The 27,717-nt window shown below is 39.3% G+C and overlaps 2 protein-coding genes, 1 long non-coding RNA gene and 1 pseudogene across 10 annotated transcripts; 3 read left to right on the plus strand and 1 right to left on the minus strand.

The window, feature by feature from the left end:
- The first annotated feature begins 1,898 nt into the window (after positions 1 to 1,898).
- Positions 1,899 to 10,951, plus strand: LOC116195403 (casein kinase 1-like protein 3). Of its 7 annotated transcripts, XR_004154635.1 has the most exons (20): positions 1,899 to 2,096; positions 2,235 to 2,275; positions 2,404 to 2,473; positions 2,583 to 2,731; positions 2,855 to 2,950; positions 3,038 to 3,108; positions 3,322 to 3,383; positions 3,471 to 3,534; positions 3,703 to 3,787; positions 3,873 to 3,999; positions 4,310 to 4,392; positions 4,743 to 4,800; positions 5,359 to 5,501; positions 5,644 to 5,835; positions 6,139 to 6,388; positions 6,659 to 6,924; positions 7,466 to 7,609; positions 8,220 to 8,598; positions 8,906 to 9,109; positions 9,200 to 10,951. XR_004154635.1 is itself a non-coding variant. In XM_031524567.1 (15 exons), exons 1-14 carry the CDS (start codon positions 2,021 to 2,023, stop codon positions 5,824 to 5,826), a joined length of 1,308 nt encoding a protein of 435 aa, XP_031380427.1. In that variant the 5' UTR covers positions 1,899 to 2,020; the 3' UTR covers positions 5,827 to 5,835; positions 6,139 to 6,591. The 7 variants fall into 7 exon arrangements, 1 of the variants encoding a protein (XP_031380427.1); XR_004154634.1 differs by having other exon boundaries at positions 7,466 to 7,638; positions 8,906 to 10,951; XR_004154637.1 differs by having other exon boundaries at positions 7,466 to 7,638; positions 8,285 to 8,598; positions 8,906 to 10,951.
- On the minus strand, positions 8,043 to 9,767 carry LOC116195402 (annotated as a pseudogene).
- A 5,155-nt stretch (positions 10,952 to 16,106) lies between the features above and the next one.
- Positions 16,107 to 19,246, plus strand: LOC116198186 (cullin-1-like). 2 transcript variants are annotated; one of them, XM_031528538.1, is made up of 5 exons: positions 16,164 to 16,310; positions 17,000 to 17,034; positions 17,135 to 17,380; positions 17,496 to 17,681; positions 17,761 to 19,246. In XM_031528538.1, the coding sequence occupies exons 2-5, from the start codon at positions 17,026 to 17,028 to the stop codon at positions 17,887 to 17,889; spliced, it is 570 nt and encodes a 189-aa protein (XP_031384398.1). In that variant the 5' UTR covers positions 16,164 to 16,310; positions 17,000 to 17,025; the 3' UTR covers positions 17,890 to 19,246. The 2 variants fall into 2 exon arrangements, with proteins under 2 accessions (XP_031384397.1, XP_031384398.1); XM_031528537.1 differs by lacking the exon at positions 17,000 to 17,034 and having other exon boundaries at positions 16,107 to 16,310.
- Positions 19,247 to 25,070: 5,824 nt separating this feature from the next.
- On the plus strand, positions 25,071 to 27,167 carry LOC116197554. Its single transcript, XR_004155061.1, has 4 exons — positions 25,071 to 25,338; positions 25,614 to 25,742; positions 25,839 to 26,563; positions 26,739 to 27,167. It is a non-coding gene; the product is annotated as an uncharacterized LOC116197554 (long non-coding RNA).
- Positions 27,168 to 27,717: the final 550 nt, after the last annotated feature.

Consider the following 27,717-nt stretch of genomic DNA (forward strand, 5'->3'; position numbering starts at 1 on the left):
TGAGAGACACCCCCATTAAAATTCGCACGCAAAATGCCAAAAAAGCATACTCGTCGGGCAAAATTGGCATTCACGTAACAAGAGAATGCGAAAGCTGATAAAAATCCAAACTTTACCCACTTTCCACCCGCAATTCACTACCCAAAGAACGAAAATCCCGAACAGGGTCGTGAAATTGAAGAGAAACCCAAGATTACAGATGGCACAAAATTGGATAAAAAGACAGAAAAGTTGAACCCAAATCAAGACAACCCACCAAAGGAAGAAGGAAAGCAATGAGATAATTACTTAGATAGAAGTTTGTTAACATTATATGTTTATATATCTAAGCTCTACTTTTTGTTATGTATCCTTGAACTTGACTTAGGTGCTCCTTGACCTGGATATAAGCATGAAAAAATGGATGTTTGATTCCTTAGATGAATTCTTTTATGCACCAATATGGCTTGCAAAGACCATTCCCCTGCAATTCTTGCTCTTTTTCCGTGAAGGAATACCTACAAAAGAAGAAGAAAGCTCAAGCAAAGTCCGATAAAAGCTCTCCTGCAACTCTGGTAAGAACTTCTCTGAGACTGGAAGATGAGCCGAGAAGAGGCGGGAAGGAGAACGGAAGGAGAAGAGGAAGCTGAGAAGAGGTGTCAGCTCAGAACTTCACCTGGAGACTTCGATATGGAGACTTCGAGATGTTGCAGCCTCTGGCCCTTTACAACTGCAACAGAGAAGAAGAGAATGAAGACTACTAGGGCTTCATTTCATCAGTTTTGAGTTTTTTTTTTAATTTTTTAGATTTACATTTAGGTCCTTCATGTTAAAAACATTTTGAACCTATCAAATCGGCCGGTTCACATGGGTTCAATGGGTTTGCTTAAAAACTGGCTAGTTTTTTGGGTTCACCGGTTTATTTGTGCATTTTCGATTTTTAAGCTAACCGAACCGAACATAGGTTCGGTTTTCGATTCGATCGGTCGAACTGGCCGGTCCGGTCCGGTCCGGTTCTGATAACAATGATTTTTAATTTCTACGATGAGTTAACTTATCGTGAAAATTTAACTTGTAATAAATTTGTGGAAAAATGCAAAATTAATTGAAACTCAATTCTATCGAGTTAAAAATTAAATTAATTTGTTAACATAATTATCCTAATTTAAGAGAAATTGATCATTTTTAACACCTTTAGATTAGAAAAATGAAGAATTAATTTATAGTTTCTTAGTTTCGCTTTTTTTTTCTTTTTTAATTGCACAATCACCACTTGGAAATCCAAACAATTAGAAAATTTAGGATGTATATTAGTCCTCAAACACTCCTCGAATTGGCTTTCATCTTCATATCTTATTTATTTGTAAATTACGCAACCCCAATAATAAACGTATCTTCTTATATTCTTATTTGATATTAGTAACTTCTACAACTCACCCTCATAAATGATAACGTATGAATCTCACCTACCTACGCATGCGTGTCACGTAGACTTAAACATTTATCGGATTGGTTTTCATCTTCTTATCTTATTTTTCCTTAATAACATAATGATAATAATAAATATATAATAAATGTAAATATAATAATTTCCTTGCCAGACAACAACGGAGATACTAATCATTCACTGGCGTGGACTACCGTCTAATCCTGACTTCCGCATCATTTCCTGCGCAGGTGCGTACGTGGGCCGACATCCGCGTCAACCCTCTATTCACCCGGGCGCAGGAGATAACTCGGGGTCTGATAGTAACGCTAACACATTAGAAAAACAAACGCGAAACGGTTCTGCTGGATTAGTACTCGGCATGTAGCTGCACCGGGCGCAATAAGCCGCAACTCCTCCCCTGTGCACCCGGGCGCACGGAACAATTTCTTCCTTTTATCCCGCTGCTCTCTCTCTCAAGGGGTCAGTTGGCGCTTCCTTCCTCGTCATTCGTTTGTGGCTTTCAATTTTTCGCATTGCATTGAATAAAACCCTAAAAAGGTTATCTTCTTCTATGATACCTTGCGATTCGGTCCTCAGATCCGGGACGTAGTAATGGAACGCATCATCGGCGGCAAGTACAAGCTCGGCCGGAAGATCGGCAGCGGTTCCTTCGGCGAAATCTATCTCGGTACATGTCTTAATTCGCCTGTACCACCTACCTTACCTTTCCATTGATAGTTGTGGATTGGATTGGAAATGAGCTGAATTTGAGCTGATTTCTTGGGCGACATGGCGACTGATCTCTTTCAATCTCGGTGCTTTGTAGCCACGCATGTGGAGACTTTCGAGATCGTCGCGGTGAAGATTGTGAGTTCTCGATTTGCCTGTATAGTTCAGCATTTGATCGAAATGAAAGTCTGAAAGTTCCGAAGAAAAAAGAGCTGACATTGCTCCGCGAGCTAAGTAATCAGCTTTATTGTTGTCTCTGTTCGCAGGAGAATAGCAAGACGAAGCACCCCCAATTGCTTTACGAGGCCAAATTATACGGGATCCTTCAAGGAGGGAGTACGTGTCAATCGATGCCGATGATTAAGAATTTTTATATACACTGCGAGTTTACACTTCTTCTGCGAGTTGTTTATCTAACATTCACGTTGTTTCTGTCATCTTTTAGGCGGGATACCCTGCTTTAAATGGTCCGGCATTGATGGTGAGGATAATGCACTTGTTATCGATTTGCTCGGTCCCAGTATGGAGGATTTGTTTGTTTATTGTGGCAGAAAGTTTTCGTTGAAGACGGTTTTAATGCTGGCCGATCAAATGGCAAGTGCAATTTAATCTGCCTATGGGACAGAACATTTTCGACTTAGCTTAATGGAGAAATTCTCCTGCTGCATCTGTGGTCTCCTTACTCTATTCTTTTTTTGCTTATTTGTAATTTTGTAGATTACGAGGATAGAGTATGTGCACTCTAAGGGATATCTGCACAGAGACATTAAACCTGATAATTTCCTTATGGGCTTGGGTGCCAAAGCAAGTCAGGTGACAACACTGATATCTTTTAGTTATAGTAGTTGTTTGATTCTTTTTCAAGTTGCCCTAAATCTTCTGCGTGCATTTACTCCCCAGGTTTACATCATTGATTTTGGGCTCGCGAAAAGATATCGTGATTCCACCACCAACCGTCATATCCCTTACAGGTCTTAGTTCTTTTCTCCATATATACATATGCATAAATAATTTAATCTTTCTTTAGTTTTTAGTGTGCGAATCAATTGCCCATGATTTATTGAGGTTCACAGCCATCCAATTATTGGCATTTTGAAGAGGGAAAAAAAAAAGGTTGACAGAAAGATATTTTTTTTAGGGTATTTTTCTCTCAAGATCATGTGACTAAGTTATTTTGTTTGCAGGGAGAACAAAAATTTAACTGGTACAGCACGCTATGCTAGTTGCAACACTCATCTCGGAATAGGTGAATAGATGACTTCCATCAGTACCTTCTGAAATTATGTTCTCTTGTCCTGCAATAGCATTCATTTGTTCTTTTTCAAATTTTCAGAACAAAGTCGTCGAGATGATCTGGAATCACTTGGCTATGTGCTTCTCTATTTTCTCAGAGGAAGGTATATATTGCAAGAGTCCTTTCTTTTGGTGGAATTTTGCTATAGCAGATGGGTGTGTAAATATCTCCAAGGACCTTATAGTGTGGCATCTTTGACATGATCCACGGGGTTAATAATTGTATTTTCTTTTTATCGTAAATTTCCAAAACGTTTGTTTTCCTCTTGTAGCCTTCCATGGCAGGGACTAAAAGCTGCCACAAAGAAGCAAAAGTACGACAAAATTTGTGAGAAGAAGTTAGCAACCCCCATTGAGGTACCTATCTGGATTATGTAGATCAACAAATGACTTAGTCTAAACTGCTATGTTAAACTTTGACGCATCCTATTTGCCTTTGTAGTTTATCTGCAGATCCCATTCTAAGGAGTTCGCATCATATTTCCATTACTGCCACTCTTTAAAATTTGAGCAGCGACCAGATTATGGATTCTTGAGGCGACTTTTCCGCGAGTTGTTTGCTCGTGAAGGTTACTTTCTGCCTTTTTCTTCTAATAATGTTGTGTGCATTGTCATTACCGTGGCTAGCTCAGTTCCTATGAAATTGATACTTAACTGCAATTTAATATTTGGGTCAATTAGGGATTTTCTTTGTGTTTGCTCATGACAGGGAAAGCATGAAGCTCATTATTTTGTTAGCAGAAATTGGAAAATGAGTAATTAAAATTGTAATCTACTTAAGAACAGGCAATGAACAAACAGAAAAAAAAAAATTCAGGAGGAAGTCAATAATTAAAAGTTTCTACTTATTCTAAAATTTTATCTGAATCTCTTTTCCAGGGTATGAGTTGGACTATGTTTTCGATTGGACCATTTTGAAGTATCAGCAATCTCAGAAGAACAAAGCTCAGCCTCGGATGTCGGTGTGTTGCGTGATTACTTTGCCTCTTGCAAGTGAATTTTTATTTAATAACTTAAGTTTTGGCGGATTCTTTTTGTGAACTAATATTTTTCTTCCTAAACTGTATTCCCTATTTTTCAAAGTGGAAACTTTGGCCTTCTTTTTATGCATACAAATTTTATGTGTAAAAGTTAGTGTTATTGTTATTACTGTTACTATTCTTTTATGTACCTTTTTACGAATATTCTTTTTTCTTACTGTTTGTTTTTACTATTTAGGTATTTTACTATGTCATTGACCTCTTGTTTCTGTTTTTCTTAATGTGTTATTATATTGCCATGGTACTGACATGGTCAGAGCTTGCTTCTGCAGCCTCTTCATGTAGGAAGCAGTAGTCATGCAGTACCAACAAATGTGGATGCACATCAAGGTAGATATTACCGATGCATTTATTACTTCAATTATCTTTTTGGTGTAGTTTTACATTGTGAGAAATTGGTGAATTGATCCCTTTTACTGTTGCATGTTAAGTCTTATAATTGCATGAATGCTTCCCACTTTAAAGATACATACAAAAAAGAAAACTTACATTTGGCTTACTCCGGTAGAAATGCATCAATATAGCCAGAACTACATGTTGAGTTGTTGTGTCCATCATTTTCAGTTTTCAGTTATCTTCTTTATTTGTATGTGTTCTTTGGAAAATTCTGGCTCTCAATATGGTTGCTGATCTAAAAGGTATTCATTTGGGCCTGAACCTTTCAATAGCTAGAACTACTTTTGTGCTCCCCTGGTCATATTGAGTCCATTCTGAATTACCAATGTTCTATGAGAACAGATACATGCTCAGTGACCTGCCTGAAGCCTTAATCATTTTAGATGATGGCTATTTGGCCAGGCTAAACCCATCCATAATACTGTGGGAAAGAGAAGGTTGATTGCAACAAGAATTTCTGAAGATTTCTCATTTCTCTCTCATGTCTATCAGTCGTAGGAAATCCAAGTGCCGCTCATTTGAATGATGTCACAGACCGTGTCAAATTAGGCAGTACAGCTGGTCCTGGTGTCCGCATGCAATTCAAACCATCTGCGGCCAAGAATCGGACTTATCAATATCCTCCTGATAAGAATGTGAGTCTCTGCATGAATGAGGAATGAGATTCTCTGTTTTGAGATACTCTAGCACCCAAAGAATTATGGATTAGGTCAGTGTTATAATGACATGGCATTCTTTTATTAAATTTGATTCTGAAGGATGGCATTAAACCTGTAGGTCTTAAGCAGTGATAAAGTGCAATCCTCTCCTCTTTCGCTTGGCGCTGCCACGAAGAAAAGCACCTCTAAACCCCAACTGCCTGCTGAAGTTGCAAGCTCAGGTCATGGACATGGAAGTAGAGTTGGTCCTTCGAGTAGTTGGATCTCCTCTCTTCAGCGTATTTCATCAGCCAAGCAGTGAACAGAAGTGGTTAGTGGAAAAGAATCTTCCATGAACTTAATTATCAGAGTTATTATAGCTACTCTTTTTTCTATTTTTTTTTCATTGCCATCTCCCTTATTCAATGACTTACCTAGTGCAAAGCCTAGCACTATCACAAAAGTGCGTTCTCAGTTTTTTCAATCTCAAAATGTTATTGACGATTCACATGTAATATATGTAGATTGATACATTAATTCATGAACTATAGAAATCCACATAACAAGCATTGATTTTTTTTTTTGAATCGTTGCAAAAACTAGCATTGACTTATTGTTGCGTTCCATCTGACAGTTGGGCATTTGGTTCTGAAGATCCTCTAGCAGCATCTGCAGAGGCCTCTAGGCTTGAACATACTCGAGGCATATGTATTTTGAAGCTTATCTGGAGATGGCTACTGCCCAGGACTACGGGGATGATTGAGCTACTTGTTGATTGGCAGCATCCCGCCTTTTCATCTGTTGAAGCTGCTAAGTTTATCTGAATTTGATGCATTGCAATTAATTCTCCTGTAGAAGCCAGCTGGAATTTTTTTCCTTTGAAGGTGACTATAATCCCATAATGGAATTGCAGACAATATGATAGGTTACTTTCATGTACATAGATGACAAACCAGTTTGCAGCACCAAACTTGTACCTATAGTTTGTGAATTTGTGCATACAATTGTAGGATTCTTTATTTGTTCTACATTATCATTGCTCCTTGAAGTAGTAGTGTATCTTGCATTTTGTATTGATTTCTTAAGATATCTATTTCATAATGATACTCCGCTTGACATGTGCAACATTTCTATTGTTTCCAACTTTGGATCAGGGTGACTGGAACGTGCCAAGGAGCTCGTTGTTACCCCTGATGTTTTCTTAAGTCACGTTCTTCTGTAAAGCAAATACTGTCAAAGTGGAGTTTCACTGGAGAAATAGCATGGACACTTAATATGCTCGTGTTTGTTCATGAAGCTTCATGTCCAAGTAAGCACAGCTTGTGAACTGTGTGGTCAGGCCATTGAAGATTTTTTATGTTTACTACTTCAATGGTATGGCTGCAACGGGTCTTTGTCCAGATCTGCTGGGATGATAAAGGTAGTTGTGGAGGGCCCTAATGAGCATCTAATAGTCAGTTCATTGTGCAAGCATGGAATACTGGGGAGTTTTTATTCCCTTTCCTTTATTGGCAGGCATCAGTTTTTTATGTGATTTCTTTTCCCCTTCCCCCCTGGCGGAGTGATTTGTTGCTGTTAAGTTATTTCTTTGCAAAAGTTGATAATTTCTGTAGCTGCTTCAAAAATATCACTGCGAGGATCTGGAAGTGATTATAACAATTTTTTTTTGAGGACGTGCTCACCTCCATCTTGAAATTTGTGATGATCTTGTCATGTTTGGACAAACATTTGATGTAGAATTTCCTTTGCTTGAGGTTTATGATATTTTTCTTTTTTGTAGCTTTTGCTGAATAGTTGCTCTACTTGTGTCCCTTCTCTGTTCTCTCTTATTAGCGAATGCAAGACCGCTCTTTATACTCAAAACATTGCACTTCATGTGATGTTTCTGCTGCCCTTTATATATTTTGTGTAGTGTGCACTCAATGACTAATTAAGTTATGGATGTCGTGGTTGCTTTGCAGGATCTTTTGTCTTTCCATTGCTTTGTCGATTGGAGATTGTATGTGGAAACTCCTAAAGACAAAAGCAGACCTTGAATGGGATAATGCTGGGGGACATGGCATTTGCATGGTGCAGTATTATAGTATACAGGAAGTATCTATAAGGTACTTTCTTTATGCACCTGAACCTATAGGTAATGCATGCTCATTGCCAACTGAGTAGTTGAACATTATCTTGCTCAATGAAATGCTGGTCAGCCAAGATAGAGAGAGGTCATATGGATCTCATTGGATGCAGAAGGTTTTGCAGATCGATTTAGGTCTTAATGTCGCGAACAAGACATTACTTTATGCAGGACATTGATACCTTTAAGAGTTTTGCCCTTAAATATATATATATATATATAATTTTTTTCTCTTGTTATGTTTCGGATATCTCACAATGATGACATAATGTGTAAAAAGTTTAATCTGTCAATACGTGTAAGATTGGCTTTTAGATCCATGACAATCGTTTCTATCCCAAAAAAAAAAAAGGGTGGATATGCCCCCTCTCGAATAGAAACACCGATTAATTAACTAAATAAAGCACTATTATCACACAATAGAAAAGTTCATGTAATTTGAGCTCAAACTACTTTTTGTAAGGAAACAGTGGCTTTCTGCATGAAGAATATACATAGAAAAACTTTCACCAAAAGATAAACCTTACTCAGAATTGGTTCTAATCTCTTCTCTTCTGCTTGTTGCGCTGCTGTTGCTGGTACTCCCTTAGGTTCTTGGGGACGCTCTCAAGACCGATGTAGGTGAAGAAGCTGATGCTGAATTCCGTGTTGTCAGGGCTGTCCTTTGGGAAAATAGACTCGAACGTGTCCTGCATAGTTGGATCATTCAGGCGTTTGCTAAGCAAGCGGATCCCCAGATGCTCCAATTGTTCCAGGAAGAGATTTTTGATGAATATACATGAGGAGGAAGTTCCATGGTAAAGCATCAGTTCTGAGTAAATGGGCAAAGAATTTCGCCACGTTCATCAACGTATTGGTCTCGAGCCGATGGACTGTCAGATATTGCAGGACGAAGCGCTTCTCGAAATTCTCCTGATAGACTCTGTTGATCATGCAGAAACGCTGCCCGAGTAGACCGTAGTAGCGGAGGTAAGTCCTCTCTTGACTGCAGCACTCTAAAAGCATCACACAGCTCCATCTCTTGCCCTGGCTCTAGCTTGATTTTCATCAGCTTATGCCCGGCTTCCTTGAAATCCCGACTCGACATAATAGTGAGATAGATCGTCCTCCAGAGATTTACAAGATATGTTCCTGTGTCATCGTTAATTTTCATCTCCTCTTCATCAGATTCGTCATCAACTGAACGTGCATCAGATCCATCTTCCTCCTCAGCCTCCTCACCCTCCTCGCCCAGTATTCTTTTCTTTATTTCCTCATAGCGTTTCTCGTTTTCCAGGATGTGAGGATCAGGCTTGATAATATCAAGAGAAATCTTGGGATCAATCGGATCCTCCTGTGATATCTCATGTGTCCACTGGTCTCCTATCTCCACAAGATCCAACTCCGGATGATCAGCTGGGTATCCCTGAAACTTGGCCTTCCTTATTGCAAACAGGCCTTCGATCGAAAAGCTGTACTCTCTTGTCTATTTCGCCTTCATGTAGGATTCCACGAAATTGTTCATATCCACAATCCTTATTGCGAACAATCAAGGCTTGTCATTCCGCTTATATGCTCTTTTGAGCTGCAGAGCAATCCTTTTCAACAGAAGCGCACTTTCCTCAGGAAAAAACTTATTGTTTACGACAGCAACAAGCGCAGCAAAGACATTGGTGAATCCGGGAGAACGCCATCTGAGACTTGATACAAGACCGGCCATCTGAGACTTGATACAAGACCGGCAAAAGAGACCCCTCCCGCGGATCAGATTCTCGGCGAAAAGCTCCTGGATGATATTCTTGATATTAGTTGCGGTCACTTTGTTGACGAGACCATTTATACTCCTGCGGAGCGCATTCCATGCCAATCGCTGATACTCGGTGCTAGTCTTGTCGTCTTGTACCTCTCTCAACATGCGTGCCAATTCGAATGAAGGAGTATAAACTCCTCCACATCTGCCGGCCAAAGTTCGTGGAGCGACGAGCGAATCAATAATAACAGATGGAGGATGCGGAGAGGGATGGAGCCTTGGAGACAGGATTAGCGTAGAAATTGATTGAGTTTTCAGATCAAGGCTCATATATATACATACATACATACATATATATATGGAGGCGGTGGCCATCGGGGCTGCTGTTAAGTGGGGCAGATCCCCAGGACAGTGTATGTATACATATATACATACATATATATATATATTTATATGGAGGCGGTGGCCATCGGGGCTGCTGTTAAGTGGGGCAGATCCCCGGGACAGTGATGCAATGGAATGGTGATCAGTGAATGATCAGAAGAAGAACAGGGGAAACAGAGGACGCCGAGCAAGAAATAGAGCTGTTTGCATTTGTCTTCCAACCACACTGTTCTTGAGCATTCTCATATTTTAAATAATTAAAAAACAGACCCAAGTTTTTTTGTTTTACTGGTCAGAAATGCCCCACCCTCTCCCTCTCTCTTCTCGAACGAACAGATCAGTGTGTCCCCCATTCCTAAGCCAGCCTCCGTCCCCTCTCTCTCTCTCTCGACTCCGGGAAGACAGCTGAGAGACAATAATGGTGGCCGACGAGCTAACAGTGAGGGTAGAGGACGGGAGGTGCCAACAGTGCTTCTTGGTCAGAGTCCATGGTATTCGATCATGCGAGGCTGAAGACGAGGCGACTTAGGGCTCCAATCACTGTTATGTTCCTCCGACAAGCTCCATTCCATCTAATTCCCATCACTCTTCTTCGTTTCTGGAAACCGACGGATTTGGTTATTGTTAACCTTCAATTCATTCACCTTCATCGTTCATGTCATCGTCATCACCGATCCACCATGGCCATTGCCATCTCCTTTTCCGTCTGGTTCAATAGTCTTCTTCTCCTCCTTCTGTATGTCTCTCTCTCTCCTCTCTCTGTCTTTCCCCGTCTCTCTCTGTCTCTCCCTTTCTGGTTCTGGGATTGTTTGGGTTGGGGAAGGGATGAGAAGAGCTTCAATCTCGGATTGGAAGTCTCTATGCTTCAATCTCCGCTTGGGACTGTTTCGATGGTGGTCGGTTGCGCCGAGACTGTGTGAAAAGGAGAGTCGAGGAGAGAGCGTGCTAGAGAGGAAGAGAGAGAAAGGAGCATGATAGGCTAAACCGCGCTGAGGTGGCAACCTTCTATTGGTCTGTGTTAAGGTAAACTTTTAAAAGCAGTAAAAGAAATGTCATGTCAGTGGATTCCGTCTACTTTTAACTAGAGGCTGGCAGAAGGGCTACTTAGGTGTCTTTTCTGACTATGTTCTATCTGATGTAAATAATAATTTGAGGGCATGTTTAATGTAAAATTTATTTTTCGAAATATATTTGACAGTTTTTTCTTTATAGGAAGGTAAATACGATTGTTCAAAATTACGATCTGGCTTTTTAAATATTGTTACGCCCCCGTTTCCAAGCCATGAAGAATTCGACATACGATATACTATAGAAGGCTTTAAATATCCATAAAATTCAATAGTCCCATAAAATATACAAATAATATAATATTACACAATTTTCTTAAAATAATTTGTAAGTACAATACGGATGCTTCCGCTGCGCATTCTGAAACTTTTAAACCCGTAATCACATATGAAAATAGAATTGGGGTAAGTTTGGGCAGAACTTAGGAAGTGACCATAACTAATATTAACTAGATCATACATGTGAAATAACTTATCTCACAATTAAACATATATTTCGATTGTGGAATATAAATTCAAAATTCATAAATAAACATACGGATAGCTATGCTCACCTTAGTCCATGAGAAGACCTACAAACATTAATCACTTAATTTAGCGTATATATTCACTGGCGAAGCCCAGACTATAGCCAAATGTATCAGTCACTAACAAATTCCACAATTGTGTACATTATCATATACATAAAATCAATAATATACACATATGATCCATAGTCCTAGCAAACAATAAAGCATAGACCAATATAGATTTCGAAAACTATTTTCTTTACAAAAATATTCTCATTTCGACAACACTAATAAGAGGCACGATCACTTGCACAACAAGTCTTCAAACCTCAATTCGCCCCACAACGATCAAAATCTATTTTTAATAATGCCTCACTTTCTCTTGTCAACTAATCTCTCTCAAGCTCTCTCTGTGTGTGATTTGATTCTGTTTTGCCATAAAACGCAGAAAATCCACTTAAATAGAGAATCGTAGTTAATGGTCACAAAAGAGAGCATTAATGGAGGAAGCAAATCTCGGTTGAGATTTTTAGGGAAATAAAATCAATAGGTAACTAATTTGCTAATGTATTGGAATTCTTTTAATTTTAAAAAAAAATCAAGGAAATTATCTCTATGTGCTTGGAGATATGCGTCAATTGGGCCCAGATAGGATAGAAAGAGTAGTGTTGTCCGTAATATATATTTTAAAAAGTTTTTGCATGAACTCACTTTTGCCATTTTTTCCTTTAGTTTGTAGGTTAACCTTAAATACTTTCTTATTGACCAAAGAATTTTGTGTTACCAAATAAGGCAAATGAAGAGTTCACTCTCCTTGTAAATTATTTTCCCCTAAAACAAACGGTCACTACTCTTTTTATGCAATTAATCCAACATATAAAAGAGAAGGAATTTCTTCGGATCGCCAATGTTTGAGTCATGCATCAACTTCAATATCTCTTAAGTTTCAGAACGTCGAGCTTGTCTCTGAAGATGGATTCAGCCCATCAATATTTTTTCCCGACCTTTTACTTGTTATGATGGAAGGATTAATGGCCTAAAAAGAAAAATGAACAACTAATACAGGGAATACGAGAAAGAAATCACGGAAATTAAGGGGAAAATGATTTCCATGTGTACGTATCAGTGTGTATGTGTATGTATTATTTGTTTACAACGCACACTAGATGGAATTCTTGGGTCAGTTTAATTTCTTAATAGATTTATTATTAAATAGAAAAAAACCATATTATATCTCGTCTTATATCTTATAAGTACTGGCCTTGATTACTTATAGAAAATTAATTCTCAGTTCTAACTCCACTTTCATGCTCTTTTTCTAAAATAATATTTAATATAAAAACATGTTCACTAATGTTAGGCTAGAAAACTTTTATACTTTGAGATAAGTTGAGAAATATTCTTAACAAGTAATAACTTATATACGATAAATTTTAATATAATAATTTAACTCAACTTTTATATTTTGAAATAAAACATAAGATATGTATAATAAGTAGATTTTATAGTTATTAATTCGTAAACCACAATTGTATCGGTAATCAATAAATTCTTCAAATGAACTTGATGATGAAGAGCTAATAAAAAATTAAATTAAATTAAAAACATAATATACTGGAAAAAAGACTCAAGAACAAATAATAAAGTTTTTTATAACCCTAAAAGTAAAAGTATGAGATAATCATCATTAAAAAATGTTTTAAATTCAATTTATAGTAGAAAATTAAATAAAGACAAAGGAAAATTACAAATTCGTAGAAATAGAAATAATTACCTAATTAAAAGGTGGAGAATTAAAAAAATGCTTTTCTAGTTCATATATAAACATGAATAGTGGAGAATAGAATTTTCCTATAATTATTTCTTTTTCATTTTTATATTAGTAAACCTATATTTTGCAGTTTTCGATTTTTTTTAAAAAAATTCTAGAAAAAGTGGAGAACTCTTTAAAGGTAAACATGCCAAAAACTTGTCGCATATTGTGACAAAGGGTGAGCGGGGCACTTTTCCCCACTCGTCAAATTTTTTGGACAAATTTCATATATATTTTTTAAATAAAAATTTCCCTATTTTCTTAAAATGCTTATTTTTTTCAATTTCTTTTAAACTCAATCTAAACAAGATTATTGATTATCCGATTATTTCGTTGAGGTAAATAATTGATTGTTATGGTCGGATCAATGCTTTTAAAAAAATATTTTTTCCTCATTTTCATCTAGAAAAATCAAAAGAAATCTCATGTAGAAATACTAGATATATTAATTAGGATATTTAAAATGTTCTTTATCTCCAAATTTTATGTAAAAGTGGACCACCTTTCCTCGCTGGCGAGTGTTCATTTGTTTTTCCTTATTTTCTAGGTTTTGTAAAACTATTTGACTAGCAAATTTGAAGTATCCAACTTACATGCAAGTCACAGGATTGAACAGGTAATTGATATTTTATGATCAAACAATTGAGTAAATATCCTTTTTCTCCAATTTTCTTTTTATTTTTTAGATTTGTCCCCATGTGTACAAGTTTTATCCATTTGTGTTTTTTCTTTTTACTATGACTATAAATATATAAATAATGTCACCTATGGAAGCAAACATCGAGCTTTCCGAAATAAATAAATAATATTTTTTTTATATGTGCTTGTCTAGAATTGGCATGCAGTGTATTTGGCTGGACCAAAACCGCGTGGTGTTGAATAAGAAAAATACAATGAGGGCTGAAAGCCGGTGGTGCCATAAAGCCGATGGAGGTGTCGACGTGATGTCTAAATATTTGATGATATAACCTTCATGTTCACAGTTGGCGCTAAAAAAAAAAGGATAGGTGTGGTGGCTGATCGAAACCCTTCTATCGGGATAATTAAAATAAACTCCCCTGAAAAAGGGGGTTTGGCGAGTCGTGTTCTTTTTTTCTTTTAATATCGCCTGTCATTCGTTATGTGATCATTCTCGTCCTGTAATCCACAAGTTTTAAATTCAATTCTGATTAGCGAAATTCTCTCGTGACGTTTTACGTCATGCCTCTTCTTTTCACTTCCCTACTGTAATGTCACAAAAATTACTCAAATTTATTATTATATATAAAAACATTAAAAATATTAGTTTTTATCTTAAAAAAAAAGGAGAGAGGGGGTTCCAAAATCCAACCTACTTGCTTCTTGGTTCCACAGATCCAAGATCATTAAAGATTATACTAATACTAATACTGATACTAATTGTACTAATTGGAATGTCATATGATGTTAAGGTAATATTATTATCTGCTAATAATTTATAATTAGAAAAGCAAGACCACAATATAATAGGTTATGAGTAACCCCGTTAATTTGAAATAACAAACTTTCATTACAGTATAGGGTTCAAAATTCGCAAATTGGCCAAATCACTGTGAAAGCGGGAAATATTATAAGTCCAAGGTGAGAACTTTACCATTACGTTTTACCTAAAAACATCATGATATTTGTAAGGGCATAAACGGAAAGAATTGGTGATCAATTCAAACATGTATTTCATATTAGAATGAATAAATAAGAAGGGCAAAACTTATTAAAATAAAATTAAGATGGATGGACGTGACTGCGGGTGGGAGAAAACCCACCCATTGGCCATAACCATCCTAGAGCTTTATCGAAGGCGGTGCACAACGAGAATGAAAAAATATCTTAAACACTAGGCAAATGTTAATATAAAATAAGCGATAAGACCGCGTGTTCAAGCCTTATGTAAGTGGAAAAAAATCATGATTTGCAAAGCTTTATCCTTTGAGGGTTATTCCGATATGTACTAGAATTTGGGAGGGTCCAGTGGTCATCTAGATAATAGGTGATGCACAACGAGAATAAAATATACTATAAATGCTAGGAAAATATTTGAAAAAAAGTAATAAGATCTCGTGTTCAAGTCTTATGTGAATGGAGAAAACCCATGATTCGAGGAGTTGCGCCATCTCCCTCTCCAGATGTATGGCGGGGAGTGGGGGTGAACATGTCAATGACGACACAACGATGGTAGTGGTGTCCTTACTCTTTGACTGGCTATGACCAAACCCTGACCTGCCTAGACTGACGGCCCTGACTTGCCTATCCTATCCTGACCGGCCACTCCAGAAACGACGTGGTGGTTGCGCTCTCTTCCTTGTCCTCCCTACCCAATCGGTTCTCCTCTCCCTCTACTCTAGTGGCAGCTTCTCATCTGCGGCTTCTCCTCCTCCTCCCTATTGCAGAATCCCCGCCCATCACAACTAAAGATCAAGCTGTCGGTCCGACTAATTCATCCTCCGCTTGCTCGAACCAACCTTTTGTGACTTGCCCTTTTTTGTCGGGTTTTTGACAGGTTTTGGCTTACTTGTGAAAGTCGATGGTCTGAACCGACCATGGAGGCCTTGGCTGCTTTGGTTGATTGTCCTAGGTTTGGGCAATTTTGGCTCCCTGGTGACAGTCACTGGTCTGAACCGACCTAATAAGCCATGGTTGATTTGATTTGATTGTCTTAGATTGGGCAGTTTAAGATTGGGTTTTGGTCCAAAGGCTACGGCTTGTGATGGGACCTTGAGTATGAATATCAGCCCAACCATCGATCTGTAGTTGTAATTACTATGTGGAAATAGTCGGCGACTTGCGGATGGTCTCCTCGTGAAAAATTAAAATGAAAGTAAACACAAAATTTATCTTTAACTCATTTTTTAGTTACCGGGAAAATGCACATTAAGAAAAGAAAGTGATTGCGGTAGAAAAAAGAAAACACCGTGATAGCATAATAATTAATCTCGATCGATTTATATATACCAGTGTTATTTGATCTGAAAGATATGGATTTATGGATTTATGAGTTCAACCGGAGGTTCGATGGATTGGCTCACACGTTTATGAGTCGGACCGCACGTTTATGGGTCTCTCTCTCCCTCTCTCTCCCTCCCCTGTGCAAAGGGCTGGAAGACGCAACCAGGAATTTCTCCGTCCGCCATTGCCGTAGCTCCTCCTACACTTTAGCTTCAGAGGTACTCTCTTTCTCTCTCTCTCTCGATCAACTGCGCATTACATTACTGCTTCAATGATGCGATCATTGCAATCGCCATGAGAAATGAGAGTGGCGGAGAGGAGAGCTCCTGATTCTAGGGAAATGAGTGAGAACGAAAACATCTGTCCCGTTAATTAGCTCCGCACGGAGCTCGCTTATGTCAACTTCTAGATACTAGTCGTACTTCGCCTCCGATTTCGATATTGTTGTCCGACAACCGGTAGGTAGGCTTTAAGCACGGTCGGAGAATGTTGGCGGCATCAGAGATCATGGAAAATCGGCATTTTAGTGAGACACCTGCTCTCTGAGAAATTGCGAAGATTTTGGGGGGCGGGAAATCAGAGAGAACTTACCATATTAAAGAATTTACTCAAGAAACGCATCGGGGAATGAAGGATATAGATACCTAACAAATCAATCACTAATTACAACATAATAAATCGTTCATTGACTTTCCCATCATGTCACAACAGCTTCCTTGTTATATCATTGTACCATAATTTTGGATAATTTATTCTATTGGTTACCATACTTGTTGCCTTGGCTTAGACTCTGCTATGTGTGTGTATATATGTATATATTAACATTCATAAGAACCAACGAAAAGCTTGGTCTCTCGTTAACTTAAATTAAATAAGTTCTGTCTCCTTCTCCATGTGGCTTCTGGAGGTCCTGGCTCTGTTTGTTGCCCGAGAATGCCGGAGGTACAGTATAATCCCTCTAATTCTCTCATTGGTATGTATGGCTTTCATTCTAAATAGTGCCTGTTGCTGTACCCATTACGTTACATTTTGCGCGTCGTAGGGAATTATGGATTGGCTTCGCAAGTACCGAAGGCTGGAGACAAGGTGTAAGGTGGGTCCACTGCCCGGGATGGATACGATCGACAGGGCTATATCGACCATCCTACCAGACAATCGGGGAGTGCCATCAAGACCTACCAGCACCGATACCAATGATGCTTCTTTGGTGGCCGAGGCTCAAGGAATTGTACTTGATATGTGCACCAAGCAACCCCCCTCACATTATTCCAAGCACCCTCTATGTCAGGTACAAATCGGCTGTCGAATATTATCTCACGTGGACGGTGGTTATATGTGCATAAATGATCACTTCCTTTCCGTACCCCAAATTAACTTCTCTGTTCTCCCTCTGCTTGCTTTAGGTGCTGCCGAGCTTGAGAGTCAAGTCTGCCCTGCTATTGTTACAAGGCCTAATCCAAAGGTGGTTGGATCATGATGCCATCGTTGGGCGGCTTTTGTATCTCTTTCAACCTCTCAAGCAACACTACATTTCTAGGGAAAAATTGCCGAGTGTCATGCAAGCTGCTCTGCGCATGTTCCTGCTTGTGGTAAGCGGGTGGTGTGGTATGCTTGTTCCCCTTGTGGTTGTGTTATGATGCTGAGTCGTTCTGCCTTTGTTTTTAACAGGTTTTTGATCAATTGCATGATAAACTTAGGATTTTGGTGCTGTCGATGGTATGTATTTGGACTACAAGTTCTTCCTTGGTTCATACCCTCCCCCTTCACTTCAATAAATCACTTAGTGATATTTATTGAATCAGATTAAGCAACAACGCGAAGGAAATGCAATTGAGGAAAGCCTGCTGCAGAGTGTTTTAGACATATATGTCAAGATCAATACAGGAAACATGTCTCGATACGAGGATAATTTTGAGACACATGCTTAAGGACGCTTGCTCGTACTATTCTCTAAAGCCCTCGAGATGGATTCATGTGGACTCACTCGTAGAGTTTGTCTTGAAGGCATATGTAGAATCGCCTTTCCATTTATCTCCGATTGAAACAGCCCATTCTTCCCAAATCAGTTTGTGCTATAACATTCTTAATTTCAGGTTTGTGGATGCTTGCAAAAGGAGATAGAATGGGTTGACACTTACATGCATCCCACCACCAAGCCGAAGCTAATAAAGGTTTTGAACCGCCCTTTCTTGTATTAGTGTTGTTTCCTCATGCATATCCTTTGCACTACTGATCGGAAACACTCTAACCGTAGAGAGTTGTAGAAGAGTTTCTTATAGACGATGAGAAATTAAAAGAGAAGTGCAGCAGGAGTTTCCTCAACTGCTTATAGACGATCAGGTCAATTGCTTATAGGCTAAAAATGAGATTGAAAATGAAATGAAATTGACTTGATCGTTTATAAGCAGTTGAGGAAACTCTTGTTGCACCTTCTCTTCTAATTTCTCATCGTCTATAAGAAACTCTTCTACAACTCTCTACAATTAGAGTGTTTCCGATTAGTTGTGCGAAGGATATACATGAGGAAACAACACTAATCCAAGAAAAGGCAGCTCCAAACCTTTATTAGCTTTGGCTTGGTGGTGGGATGCATGTAATTGTCAACCCGTTCTTTCTCCTCTTGCAAGCATTTGCAAACCTGAAATTACGAATAAACTAATTTGGGAAGAATGGGTTGTTTCAATTGTAGATAAATGGAAAGGCGATTCTGCATATGCCTGCAAGACAAACTCTGCGAGAGAGTCCACAAGAATCCATCTGGAGGCCTTTAGAGAATAGTACGAGGAAGTCTCGTTAAGCATGTGAGTCTCAAAATCATGGATCGAGACATGTTTCTTGTACTGATCTTGACAAATATGTTTAAAACCCTCCGCAGTAGGCTTTCCTTAATTGCATTTCCTTCGCGTTGTTGCTTATTCTGGTTCCATAAATATCACTAAGTGATTTATTGAAGTGAAGGGGAGGGAATGAACCAAGGAAGAACTTGTAGTCCAAATACAAACACTTGACAATCCCTGAACTATTGTATTTCCTCACAAGCATCTTAAAAGGGCTCTTGATGAAGCATTCGTTGCCATCTGCAACGAAGATGTTACTTGAACCTCAGTCCCTGGACTATTGGCAACATATTGTGATGATCTTTGTCAGCACCCAATTTTGGTTCACCGGTTCTAGGACAAGACATTAACTAGGATCTCAAAACTCTAACAAAAATGGCGAGGGCAACATATGAAATTTTGTGGCACACACAATTGATCCCAAAGAGCATGACACGAATTATCAACATTCAAACCGAAGGCAGTGAAAAAAAAAAAGAGAAGAACTCACATCTCTGCATCATTTTATTCGACGAGTACGACTATCTTCATGGATCCCAGAGCCAGGTTCGGTATTTTTGGATCAATATTTGGTGAGTCAGGGACATTTCAACACAAAAATCACATCGAGATCCCATTCGGGCAAAGAGATAAATTCGTGGGATCTAGGGTGCCCAAACAGTGAATACAACAGCTCGAGCATGGGATTCAACGCATCATATCACAATCAATCATGAATCTAAATGGGCGAATTTCATATGCTTGACCTAGGAAATCGAGTTAGGTTCAATTTGACGGGTTACTCATCCCAAGATTCAATACGGAGAGAGAATTTTTTAACGCACCATGCGCAAAACAGTTAAACTTGGACAGACTCTGCCAGCCGAGGGAGAAAATCCATAAAAAAATTCAATTCTTTGTATTTTCAAGCATGGCCAACGTCATTGGATTCCTAATTCACTGAAGATTCAGAAAATCAAGAAAAACGGGGTGCGTTTTAGGCTAGATTAGTACAGAATTGGAGATTTGCCCACAGAGCATAACCAAATCTCCCAGTTTTGGCCATCTGTTGGAGAAAAATTCTTTCGGGTACTTCCCGAGATCGAACGATCTTCAAATTTTACAAGAATGTGCCTAATTCATATAGGGATCAACGAAAAATATCACGTAGACTGAAAGGTTCATGAGAAATTCAAGGAAAATTCGGATGCTCATGGTCGGATCATGGACTGCTGGTCACAACCCTGCACTTTTTGCTTCTCCTGCTGAGCAAGGTGAAGTGCAAGAAACGTTTTCCTCCCTTCCCCTCCTTCCACACGCCATCCTTTTCCTCTGCTGCAGCTGGTGCATGAAACCAGCAGCTTGTCATCATCACCACGGTCTGCTACCCCATCTCCAGAAGCAACCCTCACTTCTTTGGAACCTCTTCTCCTTTCCCTTCTTTTTCTTCCTTTCTTCCGCCACTCATCACGTAGGTTCCCTGCCTTCTTCCTCTGCTTCTTCTTCTGTTTGTTTTCTCGGACACACGAAAAACTCCAGCTCACAAACCTCTCCCACAGCTCAACCGAGGGACCGCCAGCTCACAGTCACTCTCATTCCTTCCCTCTTCCTTTCCTCTATGCTACTGCCATGTTGCTCTTCTCCGCCCCTTTTTGAACCGAAACAACCGAAGGTGCTCTAACTTCCTGGGCCTTCTCAGCCACTGCTGCTGCTCCCCCCAAAGCTCCCTGAGCTACGCGTTGCTGCCACCATCCGAGCTCCTAAGCTCTGCTCTGCTGCTGCCACGCCATTGCCACTGGACGCCCTTCAGTTTTTTATAATCTCCGCTGCTTCTTCACGGGATTTCCATCCCCCCCCTAATGCCCTCTCTCGACCCCAACCAGTGGGATCATCAGCATGGTCCCCATGCCCTGTTGATCATTACAGTGGCAACACTTCCCCGCCTCCCTCCGCTCGTAGACGAACTCCAAGCTAAGTTTCTTCGCCCCTTTCTGATCTGTTCTGTCTGTCTTTGCTTGTCCCTGTTCTGCTACTTTCTTCCTTTTCCTTGCAGGTTCCTAAGCTCCTGAACAGCACAGCTCGAGCACAACTCTAAACCCATGGCAACCCAACTTCGAGCTCGCACTTGTCGGGACCTTCTGCACTCGAACAGTAGCAGCGCTTCTCCTCACCCTTTAAAACCAATATCACTGAAGTATTGCAGCCTCCCGGGCGTCCTGAGCTTCTTCTGCAGAGACAGCTACTTCGTCGTTTTCATCACTCCAGCCCGACCTTTTGCTTCCCTGTGTCGTTTAACTGTCCACCTCCAAGTTCCCGAAGTTTCTTAGCCTCAGCCACCGCCCCTTTGCACCACCTGAACCCACTGCCACTACCTCTCGAGCTCCCCTATAGCTGTTATATGAGCTGTGGCTGAGCTTCTCCTCAAGCTCCGAAGCTCCTGGTCCATTGGCCAACTGCTGTACTGCCCCTCCCGCAGGTTCCTGCCATTGCTGCTTGTTGGTTATGAGCCTCAACGACCTCAGCAACTGCTCTTCCCAAGTCCCAAAAGCTAAGCCTTCAACTGCTTTGTTATTTTCCTACTCTTTCTCTCGAATTTTTTTTTTCTTTTCTCTTTTGTTCTATTGTGTCAAGTTGCTTTTCTTTGGTTCACTTGCAGCATTTTCTTTTCCAATGCAGTCCCTTACAGCTCTAATGAAGCCCTCGACAACCCTATTTCGAGAGATTTCTCGAAGCTCACGCAATTTCCTCGAAATTAACTCGGGAGAGATATAAATTCCGAACTTAGTGATATGTTTAGGGCTCCACTTGTTGATTAATTCGAAAATCGTGATGATATTGTGAAGTTGTTGTTTTGATTTAAAAAAATAAAAAAAAACATGAACCAACATTAATACAAGCTCAATATTTAAAGACCGGAATGCGTAATAAAAAAATTGATATGAGCATGAACTTGATTTTTTTTTTTAAGAATTGAGCTAAAAATTGTTTGTTTGAAGGGAGAATGAACTCACACGAATTAATTTCATGCTCACTCAGATTTAAAGGAGTAAAATCAATTAAACGCACCGAAACCAACTTAATTAATCACTCGGACGTAAAACCGACAAATTAAATTTTAGTGTGATCATTTTTGCTTATATTCATGTGCTTTGGAATATTTTAATGCATTTTTATTTAAAATCTTGCACGAATCGGTTTAATCATGTAAACTTGGCGCTTAATGCACAATTTGTCTATATTCATTTGTTTTCTTTATCAGTTTTTGTCTGTTTTTATCAGTTTTTTTTGTCTATTTATTACGGTTCGGGCCCGAGCTCATAGGACAAGATGCACATGTGGTTCAACGCCCTTCATTATCGATCACGGGGTCCAACGCCCCCACACACCGAGCGTGCACGACCCAAGTGCGATATGGGGTCTCGCCTTGAGTCACTGTCTCGACCCATTTAGTATCCACGTGGATGATAACTTGGGTTAGGACATGTGAAACGAGTTTAGACAATCACCCGGGAGCTCGACCGGTCCCACGGCTATCTCGAGGACCATCATGTCCTTTTGAAACCCGTTGGGTCTGTCGGACCCGATCTCCGGCTCTTACGAGCCCGCATCGCTTTAATTTCGGTTTCGATCATTTAAACCACACGGTGAGCACGAGCAGAATATTGGCCGAACGTGAGTCGATTGAGATCCATTTGTTGTAATTTGTATTTATTTGAGAGTATATTGTGAGGTATTTATTTGTACATTTATGTAACGATCCCGATCCCGATCGGCGAGTGTGGAGTCTGAGAGTCGAAATCGATCAACTCGGTTTACGAGTCCCCTAGACAAGCGAGACCACACGAGTCACGGGCCCGGTCCACAAAGTGAACCAGCCATCATGATCTGGTTAGCCGAGATATGCGAGGACGGTGGACCGATCCCTTGACTTGTGAATCCGCTTTTCTCTCGGCCTCTTAAATCGAACCGATTGCTTCTACGAATCTATAGTGTCAAAACGAGCGAGATAAGTGCAACCTAATTCGCGCGGTAAATGAAATAAAACGGCAAACCCTAGACAAACAGAATACCGAAATGGTGTGTGGGATATAGCTCTAGACATAATAGAACCCCCGGATTTGGAATTTTCGATTTCGCAAGACCAATGCCTTAGCAACTAGGTGTACCCAGTACCCCTAGGCCCGAGTAACTTGCCAGCCCTCGATCTTTGGGTCGTAAAATGGCAAGTGGCAACTCCTTCTCACGAGTGTCCGTCACGCGTCCCCACGGGAAGGTGGACACTCCCAAACCGTGCGATAGGGCACTCATGCGGACCCCGACGAGACGAAATTCGGGTTCGCACAATTTTCTCAAGAGCAGCAAGAAGATTGATGATATTGAAGATAAGTTGAAGAAGGTATATCTCGAGTTTTGCATCTTGTTGGTCTGTATCTTAATCCCCGTGGCTTCTTTCTTGGCTCACCCATGCTTTTGCAAATTGTGAAGTTGTTGGTGTTTGTAAGGGATAAGGATCTATTTGCTATGTTCTACAGGTAACTGTGAATTAATTCATTGAATTGAAATAAATAGCACCTGTCCTGTCTTTACTTGGATTGATACTTGGTTTTCTTCAATTTTTTGTAGAAAGAAAATGACAAGGCGACTTCTCTTCTCCGAGAGTACCAATGAGGATCTTGAAAGGATGATGGTGACGATGCCGAAACAAGAGTTTGGGTCTGGCATGACTTGTATGATGGAGATGTTAATTATATGCCTAGAGCCAGGTTTATATATTTGGATAATTACTTTTATGATAATAAAGTTTATTCTATTATTCATGTATTATTTATGTTTATTAGAATAAAGTCCTTAAGATATTTTGAATGCTTCATTCTTAAAGAGTTAAGAATATGAGTGACGGAGTAATTTGGTAATAATATCTTTAAACCGTACACGATCGTGGGAGACTTAACTGGACATTATTTTTCGGGATAGATCGTCACTTTTGTCTGTATCCATGATTAGTAAATAGATGCTAATGAAGATGGAGTAGTGAGTGTCATGTTATCTGATAATTATTGTCAGGACAGACATGTAGATGCTTATATGATATGTAGTTAAACGTGACGTACAAATAATATTCATATGGTAATTCACTAATGTCAATGAATATTATCTAGATCGTATTAGTGCATATAGTCCTTAGACCTGAGATGGAACGCTATCTCATGTATTTGTGCTTACCATGAGTATTCGACAGATAGTGGTTCTAGTTAGTTATACTTGGAGTTAGGTGTTCGATCAATATGGGATTCACTAACTTGAGTAAACAGGGAAAATATCCTATGGATGTGAGTTTTAATCTGGATCATGAAATCATCGGCCGGGGTAGATAGACTTGAATAGAAAAAAGTTTCTTTTTAAGTTCTACAAATCTAAGAATGAAATCAGAGAATCCATATGATTAGCTATAGGATTTGGCATTTACAGTAGTTTTGGCTAGATCGGGATCTTGTAGTGAAGGGACTCAGTGCATGGCATATACGATCACAGGTTCATCAGAATGTTTTAATTATACATTCGCTACCATATGGATTGTTATGATATGCTGCTAGGCGTCACTCGTGAACTTTGAGAACCAATGACATTTTGGAAATTATGTTATTTGGTTACATAAAGAGTTTATGGTAATGTCAAATAAGTTGATGTTATAATCCCATTGCCATTTGGTGATGAACCTAGTTAGTCACACATTGAGCGTGTCTAAACCGAGAAAAAAATTAATTCTAATTAAGGAAGTTAATTAGGAATTAATTATCGAACAAGGCTTGCAATGTGGTTGCGAGGGTGTTAGCACATCCTGAAGCCAATTTCAACATCAATGATAAATCTAATTAAGAAAATACGAGAATTTCCTTATTTGGAAAGTTTCTATAAATAGATTGTTTACTAATGGATATTTATGTCAAAGACTAATTTGATCTTTCTTTCTTACTTTGAGGGCAAGTCATTGGACGACTTAAAGTGCAAGGACTGATTTGTGATTTATTAATTAATGTGGATTAATTAATAATTGCAAGTAGGTCCCTAGGGTAAAGATATATATTGATAAGATCGTGTAATTAATCCTAAGAACACTTTTATTATTAAGACTCGGAATTGAGAGAAAGTGAGAGGAGAAGAGTCAGCCGAGCAGCACAGCCTAGCCACACACTTCCTTAGGCCGATCGGAGTTCATCTCGACTTCGATTTGACAAATCAAAGTCTGTCCAAGACATCCTTGAAGTAGTCTTTTCCTTCTGTGACGATTATGTTTGAGTTTGGTGACCTAAATCAGAGTGTACGAGTCGAGAGGAGCCTATACTCAGTGGTGACACGCTCGTGTGGACGAGTTAGAGGCCGGACACTTGGATGGTTGTTTTGATCGATCGATACGACTTGAATCGACGAGGTTAGTTTAAAGATCTTAACTTTTCTTGTGGATTCGATATTGGATGTTATCTTTTCGTTAGAAGGTGAATCTTATGTAGATTTGATCTTGAAGTTTTTTGATAAAATAAGCACGCGATAAAAAATTGATTTTTACCTAATTTAAACTTTCCGTTGTGCACGTACTTGGTTTTCCAACAGGAGAAGCTGGTCAGTGGTTGCAGGTTGTCCCTTTTGCTCTATTATTACTTGCATAATATTCACGTCTTTGGTTTGGTTGGGCTTTATATATTGCAGGTTGAAGATATTAGTTTGTCCAAGGAAAATCATGTGCGACTCAAAGATTATCTCAGGACCAACGAAGATCCTAGGATCGATTTCGAAGTCAGGGTACTTTGTGCTGGGCTGTGGCAATGAATACAGATGGTACCTTTTTGTATACTTTGAAAGCTGTGAATATGTGAACCCAACAACATTTTGATAGCATATGTATTTTACTTTGCTTTCATGGCTCTCATTCAGGTTAGCTGTATGGAGTCATTCTGTGGATTTTATGGAGAGGAATGGCCACATAAGAGGCTGAGATGGTTGCACTCCTTGGGGAGCTGCAAGGCTACCGCTTATTTCAAGTCCGCAACTGTCGAGATGCTAGTAACCACGAGCTAGGTTTATGAAACTCGTCATTGTGTTGTTGGCTCATCTCGTGAGCTAAAACTGTTTTTGTTTTATTTGTTTGTAGGTGGTTGTTCTCATGCTATTTAACTCGTCTGATACACTAACATATTCATATATAAAATCACAATTAAATCTGTGTGATAATTAGATCGTTAGACTTCTACACTCGTTATCGTCTGGAGACTATAAGGTTCTTGTGAAGATTCCAGAGTCAAATTCCATTTCCTACAATGACAACTTCTTATTCAATGGAAATTTCACTCCCACTGCGAGGAGAATCAAGGTATGCTTTGCACAAAGAGTGACAAGGAAGGTCCTAGTTCTTTCGTCACTGTTTATCGTTGATTAGGCTGGAATCTCATCAGAAGATAAAAACTTGCATCGCCAGATTCATCTACCTTCTTGTGTGGACGAGAATCTAAATGAGGAAAAAAAAAGTCACTGAGGAGATTTCTAAGGACCGAACAATGGCTATCGGCGCCATGATCGTGCGACTCATGAAGAGTTGCAAGGTGTTGACTTATGAGCGAATAGTCAGTGACTACTCTGAGTACTTGGGACGCATGTGCGAGGTCTCTACTCTTGTAATCTCGACTTGATTCTTTCCTCAAATTCCTTCATACTTATGTTATTGGAACTGGTGTTTCTTGGTCCAAGCAATTGTTCATTTTGCTCTATGCATAATAGTTGCCACTGTTTATTTTGCTTTGTGAATAAGTTGCAATTGTTCATTTTGCTCTTCTGCAGCGAGATGTCGGAGCCATACATAGAAGAATAGAAAGCTTGATGGATCGAGAGTACCTCGAGAGAGATGCCCATGACCCAGAACTAGTCAAGTACGTGGCATAAGATTGGGACAGCGCTGAGGATTGATCTGCATCACCAACTCCAACTGATTTTGACTAGAGAGCGTATCTTGACAAAACTACTATTTACGAAGATCGCTGTTTTCTACCAGCGATGTGAAGACTTATCTAACTACATCAGTCTTCTAGCTGCTTTTGTATATCTTTTGTCATATGGGTTTTGTTACAAGTACTCTGAATTTGCCACTTATCCGATTACTGAGATGCTATTGGGTGGGGCGGGAATGTTTGAAGGACTTGAAACTTTAGCTAGTAAGTCCAAATTTGCTTTGTACATAATAGTTGTAATTGTTCATTTTGCTCTCATGCAGCTGGATGTCTGAACCATATATAGAAGAATAGCGAGCTTGATAGATCGAGAGTACCTCGAGAGAGATGCCGATGACCCAAAACTAATCAAGTACGTGGCATGAGACTGGGGTAGTGTTGAGGATTGATCTGCATCACCAATTCCAACTTATTTTGACTTGAGAGCGTATCTCGACAAAGTTACTGTCTACGAAGATAGCTGCTTTCTACCAGCGATGTGAAGACTTATCTAACTACATCAATCCTTTGGCTACTTTTGTATATCTTTTGTCATATGGGTTTTATCACAAGTACTCTGAATTTACCACTTATCTGCTAGAATTGCTAATTAACAAAAACCTAACGTCTCGATTTGAAGAATTATCCTACTTCCGGACCCCCGAAATACAATTACGGGGCAATAAACCCCGTCCAATATTACTTATTATTGCAATCTTCACAAATTAATATCCACAACCAACCCGACAAGTATCTTTTAACTTCTCTTTTCAAATATTTCATTTGCCAAGTCCATTAAGGGCGTGTTTGGATCAGTGTAATCCAGAGCATAA

The sequence above is a fragment of the Punica granatum genome, chromosome 2 (genome assembly GCF_007655135.1).
Source record: "Punica granatum isolate Tunisia-2019 chromosome 2, ASM765513v2, whole genome shotgun sequence".
NCBI classification, from domain to species: Eukaryota; Viridiplantae; Streptophyta; class Magnoliopsida; order Myrtales; family Lythraceae; genus Punica; species Punica granatum.